This window comes from Vitis vinifera, chromosome 3 (assembly GCF_030704535.1).
Source record: "Vitis vinifera cultivar Pinot Noir 40024 chromosome 3, ASM3070453v1".
NCBI lineage: Eukaryota > Viridiplantae > Streptophyta > Magnoliopsida > Vitales > Vitaceae > Vitis > Vitis vinifera.
Window position 1 is genome coordinate 2,381,408 of NC_081807.1, and position 20,990 is coordinate 2,402,397.

The 20,990-nt window shown below is 36.6% G+C and overlaps 3 protein-coding genes across 3 annotated transcripts; 2 read left to right on the top strand and 1 right to left on the bottom strand.

Moving 5' to 3' along the window:
- Positions 1 to 736: 736 nt before the first annotated feature.
- LOC100264167 (protein ALTERED PHOSPHATE STARVATION RESPONSE 1) lies at positions 737 to 7,409 on the top strand. The gene is made up of 4 exons (XM_002278789.5): positions 737 to 2,361; positions 2,601 to 2,818; positions 5,188 to 5,411; positions 5,826 to 7,409. Exons 1-4 carry the CDS (start codon positions 1,095 to 1,097, stop codon positions 6,553 to 6,555), a joined length of 2,439 nt encoding a protein of 812 aa, XP_002278825.1. The 5' UTR covers positions 737 to 1,094; the 3' UTR covers positions 6,556 to 7,409.
- A 3,622-nt stretch (positions 7,410 to 11,031) lies between these two features.
- On the top strand, positions 11,032 to 18,082 carry LOC100265782 (serine/threonine-protein kinase BSK1). Its single transcript, XM_010647883.3, has 9 exons — positions 11,032 to 11,626; positions 12,221 to 12,356; positions 13,024 to 13,157; positions 13,266 to 13,371; positions 14,859 to 14,944; positions 16,199 to 16,387; positions 16,700 to 16,864; positions 16,957 to 17,070; positions 17,535 to 18,082. Exons 1-9 carry the CDS (start codon positions 11,309 to 11,311, stop codon positions 17,787 to 17,789), a joined length of 1,503 nt encoding a protein of 500 aa, XP_010646185.1. The 5' UTR covers positions 11,032 to 11,308; the 3' UTR covers positions 17,790 to 18,082.
- Positions 18,083 to 19,473: 1,391 nt separating this feature from the next.
- Positions 19,474 to 20,367, bottom strand: LOC109122298 (uncharacterized). Its single transcript, XM_019218822.1, has one exon. It carries the CDS (start codon positions 20,365 to 20,367, stop codon positions 19,474 to 19,476), a length of 894 nt encoding a protein of 297 aa, XP_019074367.1.
- Between the last annotated feature and the right edge of the window lie 623 nt (positions 20,368 to 20,990).

A 20,990-nucleotide genomic window follows, 5' to 3' on the forward strand; every position in this document is an offset into this window, starting at 1 on the left:
TTTTTGGGAAATGAGAGGGACATTTCTCCTAACAGAAAGAGGTGTGAAATTGAAATTACATATGATGGAAACTTGGAAACTTTATCGAGAGAGAAGTAAAAGCAGTAAATTGTAGATGAAGCAACTCAATTTCTATTTTTCTATCCGTTACATACATGGGAGGAAAAGCTTTTTCCTTGGAAAACATTTTCCGTGACTTGAATGCCAAGGATTCAACTTTCCATGTTGGTACGAACATTCCGTTTATATTTTTTATTTTTATTTTATCTGTTTAATTTAAAAATTAAATAGAAAATAAATTTGAAATTGTTTTTTTTTTTTTTTTTTTGGGAAAAAGAAGGCGACTCAAAAGTCGGTCCACCGCATCATTACATATTTTTAACCAAAAAGACAAGAATGGTATTCCAAAAAATAAAAAAGGTCAAAAACTAGACCCCAGTTCTTTTTTAGTTAAAGAAATACAGCTGTAATTATGTAATTTGGAAGGGGTATTGTTGGAATTGCACGTACTCCCGTCCGCTGCCAACGGCGGCGACAGGCGTCAAAGCCTCTGTCATACCCGAGCTTTCTCTCTCTAGAAACTCCACTTTCTCCCTGGAAAGCAATGGTCTAAAATTCTAAAAATTGACCCCTTTGAAAATTTGATTTTATTTTTTATTTTTATTTTCGTATTTTAATGAACCGTAGGCGGTTTGGTGTACAAGTGAAAGGAGCGTGCTCCGAAAAATATACCCACTCACACCGAAGATAAAAACCGAAAGGGATACACTCACGATCTCCTCTCTCCTCTCTCCTCTCTCCTCTCTTCCCTCTCTCTCTCTCTCTCTCTCTCTCTGTACTGCGATTTTCTCTCTCTTCTCTTCCTCTCTTCTGCAACCCAAAACGACAGAGGCTCCGCTGTCAAGATTCTTCTCTTTCTTTCTTTCTGTCTCTCTCCTCTCTCCTCCACTTTTCTCACCCCTTATCTCTCCCTAATTCCTGAAATTTTCCCGAGAAACAAACACCCTGGTTCACATGGTTTTAGTGGTTGAGATGCTTTTTTCAGTGCTTTGATTGTTGGGTATTTTTTTGGGTTGTTTGCGGGTTTTGGTTTCATGGGGTGTACGACTTCTAAGATTGATGATCTCCCGGCGGTGGCGCTTTGCCGAGAGAGATGTGCTTGCTTGGATGACGCGATACAGCAAAGGTACACTTTTGCGGCGTATCATGTGGCGTATATGAAGAGCTTGCAGGTGATTGGAGGGTCATTGCAGGAATTTTTTGACCTGGATCTTGATGGGTCAGCAGTGTCGCCGGTGCTGCCGCTGCCGGTTCAGAAAAAAGGAGATCATGAGGTTCAGAGGGAAATCAAACTCAAGGCTGAGCCCTCGGGCTTGTCGCCGGCGGCGGCTGCGTTGAACGACCGTTCGAATTCGAATTCCGGGTCGCATCTAAACTTTCACTCGGATTCGGACGACGAAGATGGTAGCATGGAATCCCTCCACCATTCCGAACACTATTCGCCTCGTCATGGCTATCAGGACCATCTCGGTTACGATGAGGAAGCCCTAAGTTCATTTCCGAGAGGGTTCATGAATGTGAACATGAATTTCATGAAAAATCAGGCCACACAGTCGGTGACGTACCAGCACCGGCCGGCGAGTCCTGAAAAGATGCACATGGGCGAAGCTTCGTACTACCCATATGCCTATCCGAACAATAATCCTAGTTCTTACCCCTACGGTTATGGTGGTGGAAATTACGGCTACTATGGCCAGCAGCCGCAGCAGCCGTATGGGGCTTCATCGCCCGCTATGGCAACGGGGGCGTCATCTTCGAAACCGCCTCCACCACCGCCATCACCGCCTAGCAGCTCGGCTTGGGACTTCTTTAACCCTTTCGAGAGTTATGATAAATACTATCCTCCATATACCCCTAGTAGAGACTCGAAAGATTTGAGAGAGGAGGAGGGTATTCCTGATTTGGAAGATGAGGATTATCTGCATGAAGTTGTGAAGGAAATTCACGGAAATCAGAAGTTTGTGGATGGCGGTGGAGGTGGTGGCAATTACGCAAAGATGATGGAGAATCAGAGCGAGAAGGTGGATAATATGGATGCCCATTATCAGAGACAGAGTGTTTCAGCGGATAACGACAGAGTGGAGTATGAAGTGCATATGTTGGAGAAGAAGGTGGTTGATAGTGAGGAGAAGGCCGGAGATCGGGGTAATGTGGCTGCATTCAAAGCTCGTGGCGGGCCTCGGGGTATGTACGAGGTGGTGAGGGAAATTCAGGTTCAGTTTGTGAGAGCTTCAGAGTGTGGAAATGAGCTTGCCAAAATGCTGGAGGTGGGAAAGCACCCATACCACCCAAAAAATCAAGGTAAAATTTTTCCCACAGAGCTTCTGATATTCCATGTCTTTCTCTCCTTTCGAGTTCTTATTTCTCTTTGTTTTTATTATTTGTTAGATTGCTTCATCTGTGATAATTTCATGGCTAAGTGAGTCTGAAGCATTTGATTGTAGTTATATGGATCTGGGTTCACTTGAATGTAATCGAAAATGTTCAATAACTGGATCATCATGCCCCTGATTTTCAATTTTATGGTTCTTTGAAAGCAGTTTCTTCGAAGATGTTGCATGCCATTTCTCCTTCGGTAGCCGCTTTAGTATCCTCACAGCCTGCTACTTCCAAAAATGCCGAGTCCTCGGCTTCCGGTGAGAAGGCTGATCCTATGGAGTTGGAATTTGATGGAGGTGCCGGGATGAGATCAGGAAATCTCTCTTCTACCTTACAAAAGCTGCATCTTTGGGAGAAGAAACTCTATGATGAAGTCAAGGTATGCTTTTTCTTTTTCCCCCTTTTCTTTTTCATCTCCTTTTTTTTTTTTTTTTTTTTTTTTCTAATTTTTCTGCATAATCAATCTTGGTTTAGACTTTAATTTATGTAGTTTTGGATTTTTAGTTCAAATGGAAATTTTCTTTAGCTGAACTATATGGTACATGTCTACGTCATCCTATATACACCCACTTCTGGAATCATGTGGTGGTGACAATTAACTGCAATCTTGTTTCATGATTTCTCCTTTATCATCCACCATTATGTTAGGATGCTTATCCTTGTCAGCAGTTGGCGTGTTTGGACGTTTGTTCCCCTGTCAGATGTGTCAGAAACCATTTTGGACATTTGTAAATAAGTGCACGTCTTTCTAATCAAAACAAAACACGTGGAGTAGAATGCTCTTGTATTTTGAATTTTATTTTGTCGAAGAGGAAAAAAAAAACCGGCGCCTGCAAATTTGCTATGTGGCTGATATGTTATAACTTGATTATCAAAGACAATTCATAATTATCCTTTCCACATGAGCACGCTGAAACAAGCTAGAATTCTGTGTCCTTGCATGTTCCCATTTGGTGCATTCTCATGCACTTGACATATATATAAATGTATCCTTATTTCGAGATTTTGTGGAGTTGCTTTATCTGACAGCATATTCTGTTTTCTGGCACAAATTGTGTCCATTCTAATGTTTAATGTCTCCATTGGTCATAATTCTTATGTAGACAAGCTTTCTTATGGATTCCATATCATTGACATGCATTCTATATTTTGGACAGAAGAATGTAGACAATTTCTTGAAACTCATGGCCATGGAGGGATGTGAAGGCAACTATTTGTTTTCACACTTCACCCATCAATCTTGCTTTCCAGAAATCGTTCCAGTTTTCCATCTTAAAGCTTGCTTGTCCCTTTTAAAGCAAAGAGCAATTATTTGACTTAAAAAACAAAAAGAAAAAGAAAAAATAAAGGAAAAAAAGAGGGGAGGGGGTAGTCTTATTCAACCATTTGGGATTGGGTGCAGTATAATTTTTCAATTTTCTTCCTTAGTGCTATATTTTTTAGTCAATATTTCTGCCATAAGATTGACAAATTTCAATGTTTTCGTTAATTATAGTTTAACAAAATGTTCTAATGTTTTATTTCTTTTGGTATATTTATGAAACCAAGAAAGTTGATTGTATTGGAACTTGTAGAACATTTAGTGGTGATCTGATATTATATCTTTTGGCAATGTGTGGGTGCAGGGATTGTGTGTTGTATTTGCTGCATGTGTATATATGTGCACCTTAAAATATAGCTACACAAACCACAGATAGATAACTGCCACCAGAACATTACATAATCATCATGGTATTGGCTAAGATCTGTGGAATTAAGGTGCATGAACAGAGTGGTGACTGTTGACTAGATTCTCAGGAAAGTAGACGTGAGGAAGTATTTGCTAATGCGATCAAATTCCATATTTTAATTTGTAAGGTCATTAATCACTTAGTCAAAGCTAAGGCACTCGAGGATGTCCAATAGGAAAGAAACCATTCTTTAAAAGCAAGTCTCGATATTTTCATTTTCAGAATTTGCTCAACCCATCACTATTTTGTTTTGGTTTTTTTTTCTTTTTTCTTTTTTCCTCCCTGTCCTTTGGCAAAATTCTTCTATTTCTGTCCAAAGCAAGAGATTAAGGGCCACATATATTTTGAACTTGTGGAAACTCTCTCCAATAGCAAAGCTAAAAGAATAATTTAAAGGATCTAACTCCAAAGAGATATGGTTATAGATACTCTTCCTTTTTTTCCCTTGCCCCTCTGAAATGATGAAGCCATGAAAGAAATATGCATCATGTTTATGTCGTGGCTTGGCTTCAACTTATGATACCAATCAAGGGACTTCTTTTAGTTTTCTATTATAATTGTGAGTGCACACATGCATGTGTTTCTGGAAGGGCTCTTTTTGGAGGCATTTCATTTTTAACTGGTCCTGCCATTGCTTATTAGTCTTCTGACTGGTCTCTTTATCTGCACACCTTCTATACTTTCATGGATAGGAATCATAATCTACCAACCATCTTATGTTGGCATCTGTATCTATGTTATTAGTTCTTATCAATTCAAATATCATCACATAATGTTCTCACATGGATAAAATGGCACTTGGTGATTCCCATCTTTTCGATTCTAAGTATGGATTTAGATAAGTAAGAAACATTGATTCTGCCTTGGTTTTCTTCACTTAGTCTCTTGTCTTTTTCTTTATAAAAGATCTCGTATCCTTCCTTTACTTCGACCGACCCTTTTGTTCCCTAAAGTTATATCTTGTGAATCCCTGTTTATAGGCTCCTTATGGGGAACAACCATGTATGTTCTTTTTCAGGTTGAGGAAAAAATGAGAGTAGCCCATGAGAGGAAGAGTCGGAAGTTGAAGCGTCTGGATGAAAGGGGTGCTGAGGCTCACAAAGTTGATTCGACCAGAAGTATGATCAGGAGTCTTTCCACAAAAATAAGAATTGCCATTCAGGTTGTTGAAAAGATTTCTCTAAAGATAAATAAGTTAAGAGATGATGAGTTGTGGCCACAACTAAATGAATTAATTCAAGGGTACGTGACTTTTATGAGTTCTTTAGTAGTTTTTTGTAGTTCTATTTGTCTATCTGCAGCTATTGTTTGTAATAACTCTTGTTTTTACAGACTTATTTTAAATCTGGTTGAGGTTCCACAGTTGTTAAACATCATGATCAAAGCTACTGACTTATAATACTGTAGAGTTGGATGGATTTGAATAAATAAATATTTATGAAGTTAATCTGATTGAAAATTATGATACGGTGACTGCATGGAATTTTCAACTTTTACGTTAGTTGTTTATTGCTGAAGTATTGTCTCTGTAGTCCGCCATGGCAAAGATTAACTAATTGTTCATGTTTTAATTGTAGTTCTGCATAGCTCTTTATGGTTGATGTTTATTCTTTGCATTGTCTTGTTGGTTGCTAATATGAAATTTATTTACATCAGCCTAACCAGGATGTGGAAATCTATGCTTGAATGTCACCGTAGTCAGTGTCAAGCAATCCGAGAAGCTAGAAATTTAGATGTCATTTCATCTCACAAGCTTAGTGACGCCCATCTTGATGCCACATTGCGGCTTGAACGTGATCTTCTTCACTGGACTTCAATGTTCTCTAGTTGGATTGCTGCCCAGAAGGGTTATGTCAGAGCCTTGAATAATTGGCTCGTAAAATGTCTTCTATATGAGCCAGAAGAAACAGCAGATGGAATAGCTCCCTTCTCTCCTGGGAGGGTGGGTGCACCTCCTGCATTTGTAATTTGCAATCAGTGGTCACAAGCTATGGATAGGATTTCTGAGAAAGAAGTTGTGGACTCTATTCGTGTTTTTGCCAAGAGTATTTTTCAGCTTTGGGAACGGGGTAGACTAGAAATGCGCCAGAGGGCGCTGGTTGATAAGGATTTAGAGCGGAAAGTTAAGGACTTGGATAGGGAGGACCAGAAGATTCAGAAGGAGATTCAAGCCTTGGACAAAAAGATGGTTCCGATTGCAGGGCACAGTGACGGCCTCGCATTAGCTGGACATCTTGTGTACCAAAGTGAAACCAGCAGTAATAATAGTATACATGCGAATTTGCAACATATTTTTGAATCCATGGAGAGGTTCACAGCTAACTCCTTGAGAGCCTATGAGGAGCTTTTACAACGAATTGAAGAAGATAAGCTTGCTGAGGCATGAGAGTTTTTAATAGTGGCAAGTGAAATGAAATCGTGTCCATTGCTTTCATGTTGGTAATTTTGGTTCATTATCTATGGCATATGGTCCTTCCTGCAAGACTATCTGAAGCTCAACTTGAGGAGCACACTGCCCCTTTGGGAAAGACAGGTGTGAGGAAAATTTTGGCTGATTCATGTCAGCAGCAGTTTGTTTTGGTGGCTCAGATTCCTGGAGAAGATCATTGGTCCCAACTCCAATTGAATTCCATTTTGAGCTACAACCACTGCCATTGAGTTATTGTCTCCAAAGGAAGAAAGGTCAAGATACCAAACAAGAAGTATTGATGCAAAGCCAATTAGGTTTCAATTTGGTTTCCCTTGATCGAAAATGATGATTCCAAAGCTGTTGCTGGGTTAAGTGGACGGTGATGTTTACCAAATTTGTCGTTGCCCATTGGTTTCATTACTGAGCTAGTCTTGCAGCTGTGTAAAATGAGAATGAAGACGCATAAGTGGAACTCCCATTTTAAGCATACTATTTCCCATTTGGGTTTGGGAAAACAGCTTTCCATGGAAAGATCAATAGCACAGGCAGCTGGGTCAGGCAGATGGTCCTTGGAGGAAGCAGATTTCACTCAAAACAGTTTTGCACCAAGATGAATTCTAGGGTTATGGGCAGTTTAGCACGACGCAAGTCGTGGAAATGCCCATATATCATATGCTGTAATTATAAAAATAAATTTTGCTTTATTTTAATGATCACTTTAGATTAAGTTATTGTACAGAAGATCTTGACATTGGAGCATTTTGAAAGCACTTGATTAGAGTGGTTTGGACGCAATGATTCTTTTATTTAATTAATAAGCTTTTATCGAAGATGAATCTTGTCCCATGAGCTCCTGGTCTGTGGTGTGTATACAGGATGGCTAAGCTCATCAAGGGCCATCTCCCCAACCCAGAATGCAGCAGCACAGAGACCGGCCTCTGCTCAGAAACAACAGCAGAGCAGTGAAGAAGCGAAGCTGGCGAACCATGAAGTAAGTTTTGATAATTGTGTTTTCTATCACTGTCTTGCAGTGTCATAGCTGATTAGGACAATAGTTTCTGGGAGACAGTTTTCTGTAGTTTGGCCATGCAGATGCACGATTATCGGACTGATGTGATGATAAACACTGATTACTGGCTTTGAAAACAATGGATTAAGCTTGACAAAGCAGTTGCTGGATATGGTATAATTTCATAGGTATTGGTGGGTAGAAGAACTATTATAGAAATGATTGGCATAGTTGAAAATCTATCTATATTATAAATCAGATCAGATCCCACTACAAACAAATATACTTTGTACTGATTAGCCTGTGGTGGTCCTCCCTCCTCCTATGAAATGACAAAGTATCTTCACGGAGTCATTGATTATCTGGTTGATATCACTGTGGAAAATAATACACGCTGCAGTTTGTCCTTTTGAATACATGGGCTTAGAAAATGTTAGTAGGCCACGGCTCTTTGAAGTCTGCGCCTCTTTGATTCCTTCCTCCGTTTGCTCGTTCACACTCGACACCCTCAAATTCCAAGTTGAGGTGTGCTTGAAAAAAAAGCTAAGGTTTCCCAATTCTGTTTTAGTAAGGAAATTCGTAGGTACTGATTTGGTATTATACCTAACTTTGGACTCGGGCGGTATTATTAAATTATAAAAAAATGAGACTTAAGTATAAACAATGAGACTATGATAGGATGGAAAGAAATATGATTCATTTGTCTCGAGTATGATTGGTAGAGGCAAATATGATTCATTTGTCTCGAGTACGATTGGTAGAGGCATATGGTCTCGGGTTTGATTTCATGAAAAAGATAAATTATCTATTTAAATATTTATACCAAGTGTACACTTGTGATTGGGTGACACTTTTTTAATATGTGGTGCCATGGAAAAACCCTTGTTGGTGATTCACTTGTTTATGCATATTTGCATTAGGAGCTTTTGTGCTTGGCATTGTGCCAAATGGGAGACTTTCACCCTTTTGTAAAGAATATATGCCTTTCAATCAATCTCCATTTAATACTCATTAAAAATATATTTATGCCCTCAACACATCTATTGTATATCCTTATTTGGCAGATTTCCATTCCTAAGGGATGCTTATTCTTATTTATATTATATATATTTTTTCAATTTCTCATCAAATAAATATCGAAATTTTCATCACTCTAAAATAGGGCCGATTGATGGAAGCCACACATATGTGCATTAGTACAATTATTGGTAGCATTATATTCAAATATCCAACCTGTTGGGTCTGACTTTTTTTATTAGTATTGAACCATTACATATAATTTGAAAAACTTTTTATTTTTTATTTTAACTAGAAATCGAAAAGAAAACAAAGTCGGAAAATTTAAAAGATCATATTAGAATCGTAAAAGTGTTATTTAACATGATTTTTTTTTAATAAGTGAAAACAAATTTTTTATAAAAGACAATATTTTTAAGTCATAAATTCTTTAGATGAAATTAGTCCAACAAACATGGGAGTTCTTGAACTTAAAAAATAGTTTTGGACTTATAGAAAGTCAGTCCAAATGGGCCTTAATCTAACTTAAACACATGATGGAAGTGAAAAAATGTTACTAAACCAAGCTGCAAAGAATGTTCTAGAAAAAAAAAAAGAAAAAGACCCATATTAAAAGTTAGATGGTAGTTATTGGTAGAGATTTGTGAGTGGACAAAAGTGTAGAAAGTGTATACTGAGGGGGGGCATCCAGCTAGGAATGGACAGACCAACAAGTAATGCCCCCACAAAACAGAGGACTTTTCAATTCATACACCCCCAGATTAGGTAGGTAAAGTGTCCCTGATATGAAGGGCCAAAACCCAATTCAAAAATAGGTCAATTTTGATCTTTACATTTGGGTAACCTCCCCAAGGACCCATGAACAAGATATGATTTGGCTGCTCTTCTTTTGGGTGTGGGTCTGTGAATTTAGGTACCCACTTGACTTTCACCATGTCCTGCCCCTAAAGGACTTAGCCCTCTCACCACGCACCACCACCACCACTCTTAGGATCCACCACCTTAGCTGTCTCACACTCTCATTCATTCACCCACACAAACACATTTACGCAATAGACTTCCCTACAACACCTTTTCGTTCATTGTTTTTAAAAACAATTTTTATTTTTATTTTTTAAAATTGGGAAATGAAAGTAGCTCCTACATAAAATATAAAAATTCTTTAAAACAATGATTTTTAAAATTTATTTAAAATATTGAGGTATTTAATTTTTTTTAAATTTAAAATATAAGAAAATTTAATATAATTTAATCTAATTTTTTATTTTTATTTTCTCAAATTTGTTATAAAGCTTTTTAGAACTTCAATAAAGATTGAAACCGGTAGTAAAGTATTATATATAAGAAAGAGTCATATTATGTAGAAATAATTTGAGATGTTTTCTAAAATGGACTTGAAATATTTTAGTATTGTAATTTTAGGTTAATTTTAAATTTTATTATCTTATTTAAGTATAAAAATGAAAAATTAATTTTGAGGTGGTGTTGGAACATATATATATATATATATATATATATATATATATATATATATATTATATTTATTTTTGTTAAACTCTACACAAATTATAGGAATTCTATTAAAAAAGATAAATTAAGGGTTTGTTTAGTAACTACTGTTCTTCAAAATAAAAAATTTAAAAATCATGTTTGATAATTAAAAACTATTTTTTATTTTTTATTTAAAAAATAGAAAATATGGTATTTTTGGAAAATATCTTTTAATTGTTTTATATTATTTTTACTTGTTTTTTAAGGGTTACTTTAAAAAATAATTATATAAATGTCTAAAATGATTAAAAATAAAATAATAGGTATAAAATTCATTTTTAAACCATATTTAAAAATATTAAAAATTACTTAAAAAATTTTAGATTTTAAACAGTTTTTTATTTTATAAAACATCAAATAATAGTTTTAAAAAAATATTCTTAAAAATTATTTTTTAAAACTATTTTTTAAAATAATTACCAAACAAGCCTTTAAAGATTTTATTTGAAAATTATTTTAAAAAATAGTTTTTGAAAATAAATTTTAAAAACTAATTTATAATATTTAAAATAATAAAAATTGTTTGAGAATCTAAGATATTTTAAACTATTTTTTATGTTTTAAAAAATAATTTTTATATATAATATTTTATTTGTAATCGGTGAATGTATTTCAATAATTATTTTATAAAATAATACTGAGATGACAAATGAAAATAAATGAAAAATATTTTTTGAAAATAGTATAAAACTATTTTTTATTTTTAACTTGATAAACGTGTCGTGTCTTTTCTAATCCTTAAATTTTAAAGAAAAATTAGAATATTTTCAAATATAATTCAAAAAATTTCAAAGTGTTTTCAAGAATATTTAGCATCGACTTTCTGATTTTAAACATTACCTATATTTAAAAGAATAAATTGAGTTTATATTTATAGGAAAAAAAAAGTCAAATTTAGTGGGAATTAAAGAGCAAGAAAAAAAATCACAGATATGTAATGTGAAAAGGCGCTACAAACACATGAGAAATGAAGATAAAGTGTTGTGGATGTTTTTCAAAGGCAATTTGGTGATGAAAACGCTGTTGGAAAAGTGAAAGTGGAGAAAGCAACTGAAGAAGTAGAAGACGACACCGAAGAAGAAGCACAAAAAGGAAGGATAACTGGGTCGAGCTCATTTCATTTCAACTCGTTAGCTCACTCACTGAGTCATCATGGGCTGCTGTGAATCGTCGTTCCTTACAGAGACACACCCAGAAAAAGATGACCAGCATCACCACAACAACAGCCACAATACCCAGAACCCACCCTTCAGCCCTCCCTCCCCTGCCGACGGGGGAGTCCCATCCTTCTCCGAGTTCTCCTTCTCGGACCTTAAGGCAGCTACTAATAACTTCAGCTCTGACTCCATCGTCTCCGAGAGCGGCGAGAAGGCCCCCAATATCGTCTACAAGGGTCGCCTCCAGAACCGTCGGTGGATCGCCGTGAAGAAATTTACGAAGATGGCGTGGCCGGACCCGAAGCAGTTCGCTGTAACTCTCTTTTGTGTGCTCTCGTTTTGTTCTTCTTTTGATTTCTGTGTGTGGGTGTGTTTAATTTTGTGGGTTTTGCTGTTTTTGGAAGTGACTTTCTGCTATGGCTGTCATTTCTTATTCTTATCGATAGCTGTTTGTGTATTGTGTTTTTGATTTTGTGGGTTTTTCTGTGTTGGGATGCGACTCTTTTCTTTGTGTATTGGTGTGTTTAGTTCTGTGGGTTTTTCTGTTCTGTAATCGAACATGCTTCTTTGGTTCTCATTTCTTCTTCTTTTATTGCTGTCTGTGGGTGTGTTTAATTTTGATGGGTTTTTGCTATTTTAGGATGTAGCTCTCTTTCCCTCTCATTCTTATTCTTTTGATTGCTGTATATGTGGGTGTGTTTAATTTTATGGGTTCTGCTCTTTTAGGATGTACCATCTTCATTGACTCTCATTTCTTGTTCTTTTGATTGCTTTCAGTAGGCGTGCATTTAATTTTGTGGGATTTTCTGTTTTAGGATGTGAATCTCTTCTTTGGGCATCATTTTTGTTCTTTTGATTGTTCCGTGTGTATTTGTGTGTTTGATTTTGTGGGTTTTCACTGTTTTAGGAGGAGGCTTGGGGTGTTGGGAGGTTGCGGCATCAGAGACTTGCCAATCTGATTGGTTATTGCTGTGATGGTGATGAGAGGTTGCTTGTTGCTGAGTACATGCCAAATGATACTCTTGCTAAGCATTTATTCCACTGTATGTTTTCATTTGGAATTTGAATTTTGTATGTTACACTCTAATCGATGCCTTTGTTCTGGTTCTTAGTTTGTTTTATTCATTTGACCTCTGTGCTAACTTTTGAGATGTGTTTTTATTAGAGTCTGGAAATTTGTATCCAAATGGCTGGCAATATTTAACTAAGGCATGAGATAATTTTTCAGTTAGTGTTAATGGCCTACTTGGGATTCAGCTTCCTTGAGGCAAGCTATGGTAGTGATCTTAAGGGATGGTGAGGATATGGGAAAAGGCTGGTAATGTAGCTGGATTTGTGTCCTCAAGTTGTGTACTTGAGTATGCAGCTTCATTTGGTGGTGGTGATGATTCTGTAATGATTGATTAAATTTGTCTGTGTCTTAGAATTGGATGAATCTATTATATGTATTAGGGACTAAGTCCAATTGATGTCTATTTTGGAACTTTAATTGGTATAGAATACATGGTTGTAATTGTTTACTTTTTCCATTTCTCTGTTTTTTCCATTCTGGCTTTCTTTTGGTTTACTTTTTGCCCTGTTTATCAAATTTTTGTATTTGAGTTTTATTAATTTGATATATTGTACTCTATTCTGGTTTCAAGTTGAAATTAGAAAGTTGGATTACTGTTTGTTTTAGATTAAACTCAGGTCTTTCTTCTTTCTTGACAGGGGAAAATCAAACCATTGAATGGGCCATGCGTTTGAGAGTAGCCCTTTTCATTGCTGAAGCCTTGGATTTTTGTAGTACTGAAAGCCGTTCATTGTACCACGATCTGAATGCATATAGGGTTCTCTTTGACGAGGTGCTATAATGGATTCTTTTCTCAAAATTTTAAAGTTTATTATCTACTGTTATACATAATTTGATGTTTAGCTAGGTGATAATCTAATATTTTGATTGGACTTTGTAGGATGGTGACCCACGGCTTTCATGTTTTGGCTTGATGAAAAATAGTAGAGATGGGAAAAGTTATAGCACAAATCTTGCCTACACACCTCCGGAATATCTAAGAAATGGTACTTCTCTAATCTGAATGATATCTATTTGTTTGTCAAATGTCATTTAAGTTTTCCGGTACTTCATAAAATGTTGTGAAACTGATCTGGCTCCCCTTATACCCACTTTCCTAATTTGTTGTTCTACTTGGTGTGCATCTTTAACCTTTGCCCCCATTCAGAATTTTGTACATTTTAAAAACTTAAAATCAGTTCTTGATTGGTAATTGAAACAAACTGGTGAAGAACTGGATTACTCTTGCATGTTTCGTATTTGAAATATACAAGCTACAATTTGAATTATTGCCAAATGACATGTTTGTTTTGAAAAGTTTGCTAGTATCTTTGTATTACAGCATTCTATCCCATGTAACTTTTGCAGTTTCTGTTTTACTATGAATGCAAATGGTATCATATCCCTGTTAACATACCAGAGGAGATGCAGACAGAAATTTCCACCTTCCATTGTTTGACTCTGTGCCATAGTGGTCGATCTTTGCGGAATCTTAAAGAGGGAAAGAAGACTCTTCACATAAAATTATTTATTAGGAACAAAGAGGTTTCTAGTGGAAGTAAACATGGGGATTTGCCTCTGTAACTGATACTTGTTTAAAGGATAACAAACATGGTTCCAAATATTTAACTTGAAATCATATTACAAGATTTGAAGAGTGCTGAGTGGTAATCATTGGTAGAACAACTGATATTATGGAAATCAAATTGTGAGTGATTGTGTTGTTTTGCCAGTGGCTGGGCATACAATTTATATTCATCACTGGGTATGACTGAAATAATTTCTCACCTTAGTAGTGGGCTCCTAAGTGTATTTGTGTTCACTTGATAAAATTAATTATTGTTAATGAAATACTAGAACACCGAGGAGATGGAAATCTTAAGGCCTTGACAAAAAAATTGGATTCAAGGTTTTAACTCTACAATGAAATATCAAAATTACTATTTGATATCTATTGTGGGAGAAGAAGTGGATATCTTTAGCTAATTTGATCCTTGGGCTGCTCTTTAAAATAGTTATATGGATCTGCTAATCTTTGTGTGGGCTCTTGCAAACAATGACCTCTTGTTCTAGAAAAAAAATATTTTTGGGAACCCTACTTTGGATAACAAATTTTGAGTTCAAGTTTGTATTGAAATCATAATTGGAATTTTAATTCACTTGTTAGTACCAGTTTTGATGAGTTTAGTTCTGAACTTCCAGTTCTTTGGAAGAGACAATGCAAATAAGGTTGCAAAATATGTCGCCTTTTGAGTAGCATGAAATGGCAATACCACATGGTGTGGCATTCACATATTTAAATTAAGTTCCTTTTGTTTTCACAGATTGATTAGGAAAAGATGTGGCAACTGTTTTACAGTGCATGATAACTAGGTGCTTATCTGTCATTTATTTTAGTAAGGACTATTATTTCCTTGTTTTGGATTGCATGATCAATCTTTCTGTATCTTTTGGACTTGTACTTTCTGTAATTGCTATAATCTGTATATTGTAGGAAGGGTCACCCCTGAAAGTGTTATTTACAGCTTTGGTACTGTCCTTTTGGATCTGCTAAGTGGAAAGCATATCCCGCCAAGTCATGTGAGTCAATTATACTTGTGATGAACTTATATGCTTAGTTAATATTACAGATAGCTTCATTTTTGTTTGACAATCTGGAAACCATGATCTTGTGGTTGCAGTTGTGTAAATTGACCCTCAGTTTAGTCTGAAGTAACTAAATCAAAACAGGAGAATGTTGGAAAAGGGATTAATTTTCCTTTGATTCTTCACACAGTCTCCTACACCCCTTTGAGCTTAAACTGTTCATATCTTTCTCATCATTCTCAACTTATAAAAGACCACCTACTGTGAACAACTGCCCTGTTTTCTTCAACAATATGCTTCCTTGCCCTCTCTTTAATTAGTGCTATTTATGGAACTATTTAATGTCATACAACATGAATCAGGATTGGCATCTTTTCTTCTTATAGTAACACCATGCTTCACTTTTCCAGATTTTTTCCTAATTCTGCCTCGAACGTTTCTTGCATGATTCAAAACCAAAACAGTTCATTTGAATTCCATCATGTGGATTTTTACGGCTATATAAAGATTCAGGAATAAATATTGCTGTGGTCGCTTGAGTTTCAGGTGGTGTAGGTGTTCTGTATGGATATGTATAGGTGTCTCAGAAATTTTAGGGGACTAGGCTAAACTTTGACGTAATAAATGGAAAAAAAATAAAAACTAAAAATCAATTAGAAATCAATCAAAAGCAAAAATGTCTTTGTTAAGAACTCCCTTTCTTTTCTCTTTTATTTCATTTTTTTCTTTTTATCTAAAATATTCTTATACAAGTTCACTTCTAACAAACTCTCTTTTTTCAATGAAACTCTATTAAGCCATTGAAAATAAAAAAATAAATCAAACAAGCTAACTAGGAGTATTGGACAAGGATCCCACACCCAGACTCGTGGCCTGTTGTATCAACACAGGTATGCTGGGTGAAGTTGGAGAGTCCAGATATTGTTGGCTGTTGTCTTATTGGATTCTAATTACAGATGCATTTATCATTTTATGTGATGATCTACGTGGATGAATCAACCATAATATTGTGTAGGGAATGAACTGTATAAGAGTCTCATTCTACCATAGGTAATAGGATTATGATTTCTACTTCAAAGATAAATCAATAGGCTTCAACATGCATGCTGAAAGATCCATTGTTATTTTTTGTACATCAGATGGAGGAGGCTTGGACAGTGATGATGGAATAACAAATGTTCAAGCATGATCCATGTGAAAGCAGGATAGAACCTGCAGTATTAATTTATTCTCTGTGCTTGTTTTCAGGCTCTTGATTTGATAAGGGACAAAAATATCATCCTTCTGATGGACTCACATTTGGAGGGAAACTTCTCTACAGAAGAAGCAACAACCGTTGTTGGTCTTGCCTCTCAATGTTTGCAATATGAACCTAGAGAGCGGCCTAATACAAAGGACCTTGTTGCAACACTTGCCCCACTGAAAACCAAACCTGATGTAAGGAACCTGTGCTTGTCTTTGACTATTTGCATTTGTAAATCCTCAATCTATGCTTCCTTGTTTTATCCTTGTGCTCAATTAATTATAAAAATATTTCCAGACATCTTTTTCCTTGTTTCACATGATTTTGATAAGATGGCTGCAAGTGCAAAATCTGTTCTTCCTGGATATGATTTTGTTCTCCTATTTACTTTTTATTCCCCTATTAACTTTTTGATCAATGATCTAATTTTTGCTCCAACAAAAATCTGCTTTACACTTAGCCGCCTTTCTTTTAAAATCCTGATCAGAATCTTTGTGGTGTTACAGGTTCCATCTTACGTCATGCTTGGGATTCCAAAGCATGAGGATGCCCCACCAACCCCACAGCACCCTCTATCACCAATGGGTGAGGCCTGTTCACGACTGGACCTCACAGCAATCCATCAGATCTTGGTTATGACACACTACAGAGATGATGAAGGAACCAATGAGGTAATTGAGTTGTTGATGAAGGTTTTTTTTTGGCATCTCTATACTCTTACATCCAATGGTGAGTGGTTTATCTTGGTGTTGTATTGGTTCAGTTGTCCTTCCAAGAATGGACCCAACAGATGAGAGATATGCTAGAAGCAAGGAAGCGTGGGGACTTTGCATTCCGTGACAAGGATTTTAAAACTGCCATTGATTGTTATTCTCAGGTATGATTTCTATCTCTTCCAATGGAAAGTATGATGCTGTGCAAATGCTAAGGTGTATCTCCATAGGTTACACTATAAGTCATAAAAGGCAAAAGGGGTAAAAAAGGGATGAGCACTCTGTATTGCTTAAAAGGATCCCATGCCGCCCCAGTTGCTTTCCTTAATCGGCTTCTGTTTTGGCCATGTATTCCAACATTAAAAGAATCCAAAACCCCATCAATTTGTGTAAAAAATATAGGCAGAGAATTGATTTATTCAGAGCTAATCATACAGTTGATGCTTAAATTACTGTGCATATGATATAATGTTTTTTTGGTTATGTCCAACACTCCCAAATTTGCTCGTCATTCATCTCCATGTGTGCATGCGCCCATTTTGATTTAGAGATCTCTTGAATTGGGCAAAGGAAGTAGCTGTGTCATGATATTCTCTTTGTGGTCCTTTTGGCTTTGTTTCTGGAGCAGTTTGTAGATGTGGGAACCATGGTGTCCCCAACTGTTTATGCACGGCGCAGTCTATGCTATCTGCTGTGTGACCAACCAGATGCTGCCCTTAGAGATGCAATGCAAGCCCAATGCGTCTACCCAGACTGGCCTACGGCCTTCTACATGCAATCAGTGGCTCTTGCCAAATTGGACATGCACAAGGATGCTGCTGACATGCTAAATGAAGCTGCTGGACTTGAAGAGAAGAGGCAAAAAGGTGGGAGAGGATCATGAAAAGAAACCCAATAATCAGAATAAATTGATTAACCACCATCATGATTCTTCATGTCACGACAAGTTTGTGTACAATCTGGGTTGGGAATTGAACTTGCCCATCAATTGAAAATGTATTATAGAGCAACCTTGTTCTCATTGCATTTAATGTCTGTGTGATTCACTGTTTTGAATTAAAAATCTCGGCCTCAACCTGTAAAAAATACATGTGAGTCATTTGTCATAAGTCATCACAACTGTGTCTTCTACCTTCTTCTACGTGTATAATATCAAGTTCATCTATATTATCAACACCTATAGTTGTTTTAAAGAATTTGATTAGGAGAGCAGTGGGCACAGGCTTCAGCATCTGCAGAAAAACCCAGAGAGGCACCTATTAACTTCTGCAAGGAGAAAAATGTGGTGACTATCAACAATTTTCCTCTCTATTAATGACAAACTTGAGGTAGGTAAGAGTAAGACTGAAAAATGACAACCTGTGTTGAGGAACCTCAACTCCACCTTCTGTTAGGTTGAATGTTGAGGCATTCAAAAATCCAAATCCAAAAGGATCCGGTTATAACATCGAATGGGTACCTACTGAAAACTGCAATCAATCAGGTTTTATTACATGTTCATTCACTTTCCCTTGTAGCCATTGTTTTATACCTAGATTTCATTCAAAGAAGAATTTGACCACAGCACCCAAGAGGCACCTACCAAAAAGTGCAACCAATCAAGGCATGTCATATGTGTGTTTGATGCTATTAAGGATACTGTGACGATAATGAAGAGGTAACTACCAAAAAGTGCAACCAATCAACATTCAAAGAAGAATTTGACCACAGCACCCAAGAGGTACCTACCAAAAAGTGCAACCAATCAAGGCATGTCATATGTATATTTGACACTATTAAGGATGTGACGATAATGAAGAGGTACCTATCAATATCACCTGTGCATTTAGATATTATTGTTTATCTTATCATATCTAGCTAACAACAGTATATAGCCTTAAATCACATTTGAATGGTTGTATAAAATACAACCTATTTTTTTGCATTAAAATTAATCTTTACAATTTTTAAAATGTGGGATTCAATTTTTTTCAAAGTGAGAATGGTTGGATGTGGTGACATGAAATTTCATGCTAACCTTTTCTCAGCTGCCTTGTGGAGAAGAAGACATTTGGTTTCTGAGAGTAGAACTGCAGAATGTATGGCTACCCCCCATTGAGCCTGTAGGGAGATTTGCTCTTTGTTGTGGGGTTTTTCAGCAGCTTGATGAGAATGTGGCTACAAGGAAGAAGAAAAGGCGCAGGAAATTTTCTGGGAACTTATGACTAGTGGCAGCAGGTGACCTTGGAAAATGATGAGTTATCATGGCTTGACTTCTGATACAGAATTAGATCCCCCATTGTGATCATCTCCCCTTTATGTAAAAACTAAGTATACAATGTTTAGCTCCCTGTATGGTAATGAAATCTTAGGCGGTTCTTTTTCCTTAGATAAGCCACGAATGCCTTCTACTGTGATTCCCCACCTTCATGAGACCATAGTTCATATATCACATGATGAGTATTTGTATTTATAATTTGTAAATGTTTACAAGAGAATTGATTGTATTTGTATTTCTCATTCATGTACAAGTATGCAAAAATTGATAGGCCTTTGCCCATGACATACTACATTGTATGTTCTAAAACCTAGTGATTGAGGATATTGAGGAGAGAAACCCTGGTTTTGATCAACCTCCTGGATAGGAACTCTAGACCTTCTTCAAGATCTTGAATGCTCGACTCCAATTTCCCTAATTTATTTTGCACATTATCAACATGAACTGGGTTAACTGATTTGCCCTTGTGATCAATGAGGGTGTTCAATGCAGAATCCACCTTCTCAAAATCAGTGAGGCCTGCTGGTGCTTCCTCACACGCTACCTGCTTGTGGTGGATCAGTTTTGAAACTAAAGACCAGCTGCTTGACTTTGATCTCACAGTTGATCCAGATATTGAGGATAACAAAGATTCAAGCACTGTGAGAGTCACCATTTCCACCTCTCTTAACATGCTGACCATGGAGAGAGCCTCAGAGTCTGTGTTCAAGGGAGAGAAACTGCACTTGTTCTTCATGCCCTTCAGATTGTTTAGGGCCTTGTGGATTGCCTTCATCACCTTCTTCCTAGAGGTTAAATATTCCTCAACCTTGGTTGAGATCCTATATTCACCTCTTCGCCTTCTGCGTAGAGTTGATTGAAGTTCATTTGTATGTTCCTTTGTCTGCAACAGTGCTTCCTTAGCAGTGCCACATGCATCTAATAGGCTGAGAGATCCCTCCATCAGCTCATCGACCCATATCTTGTGCCCGTGTTGGGCTAAGATCTGTTGGGTGAGTGGTAATAGAAGCAAATTGTCTACACAATCATGTAGATCTTTTAGGCCACTAAGTTTGTGGCTTATTGACGATGATGAGGTGGCCTCAGAAGCTTGTAATCTGCATAACTGCTCATCAAATTCAGGAATGAGAGGGTGTGGCCTAGAGGGCAAGCTAATGGAGCGAGCATGGTAATTGGCTTTTGGGTTTAGAGGAGTGACAGCCATTTTTTCTTCCTTGGGAGAAAAGAAGGCCTGGAAGTTGAATCTATAATTTGGCCTTGCAATTTGCAGATGCTTTGCGTTGCTCTATCATCTTCCCAGTATATATAATGGAGTCAGGAGACAATAAGAATTCCTTCCTCTCCAAAAATCAATGAATGGTAATGTGGTTATGATTTTGATCTTAATGATATCTCAGCGGTGTTTAGTCATTGTCTCCCTCCAACCAGTTCCCCAACTCACCACCCATTTAATTTAACTTAGAAAATCACAGGCTTAACGTTATGTGATCCTAGAAATAATTCTAGTATATGCAGCCCACGAGTGGCAGTCAAAATCTCCTCTGATAGAAGTAATCTTTCTGCTCCTATTCATATATGTATATACATCATTTTTTTTTTGTTTTGTCTTTTTTTGCATATATTACAGTTGTGTGACAATAACCAAACATGAGGAATAATTCAATTCCATATGTTCCACCACTGTGAAATTTGATATTCAGAAGACAACAGGTCTGCATCACTCATGCAAGCATATTCTGAGTAGGATTTGCAATTTCTTTTAAGGATAGAGGGCCTTAAAATTAATCTGATATTGTGGATATTGTGAAGAAGAAAGTTAATTTTCTA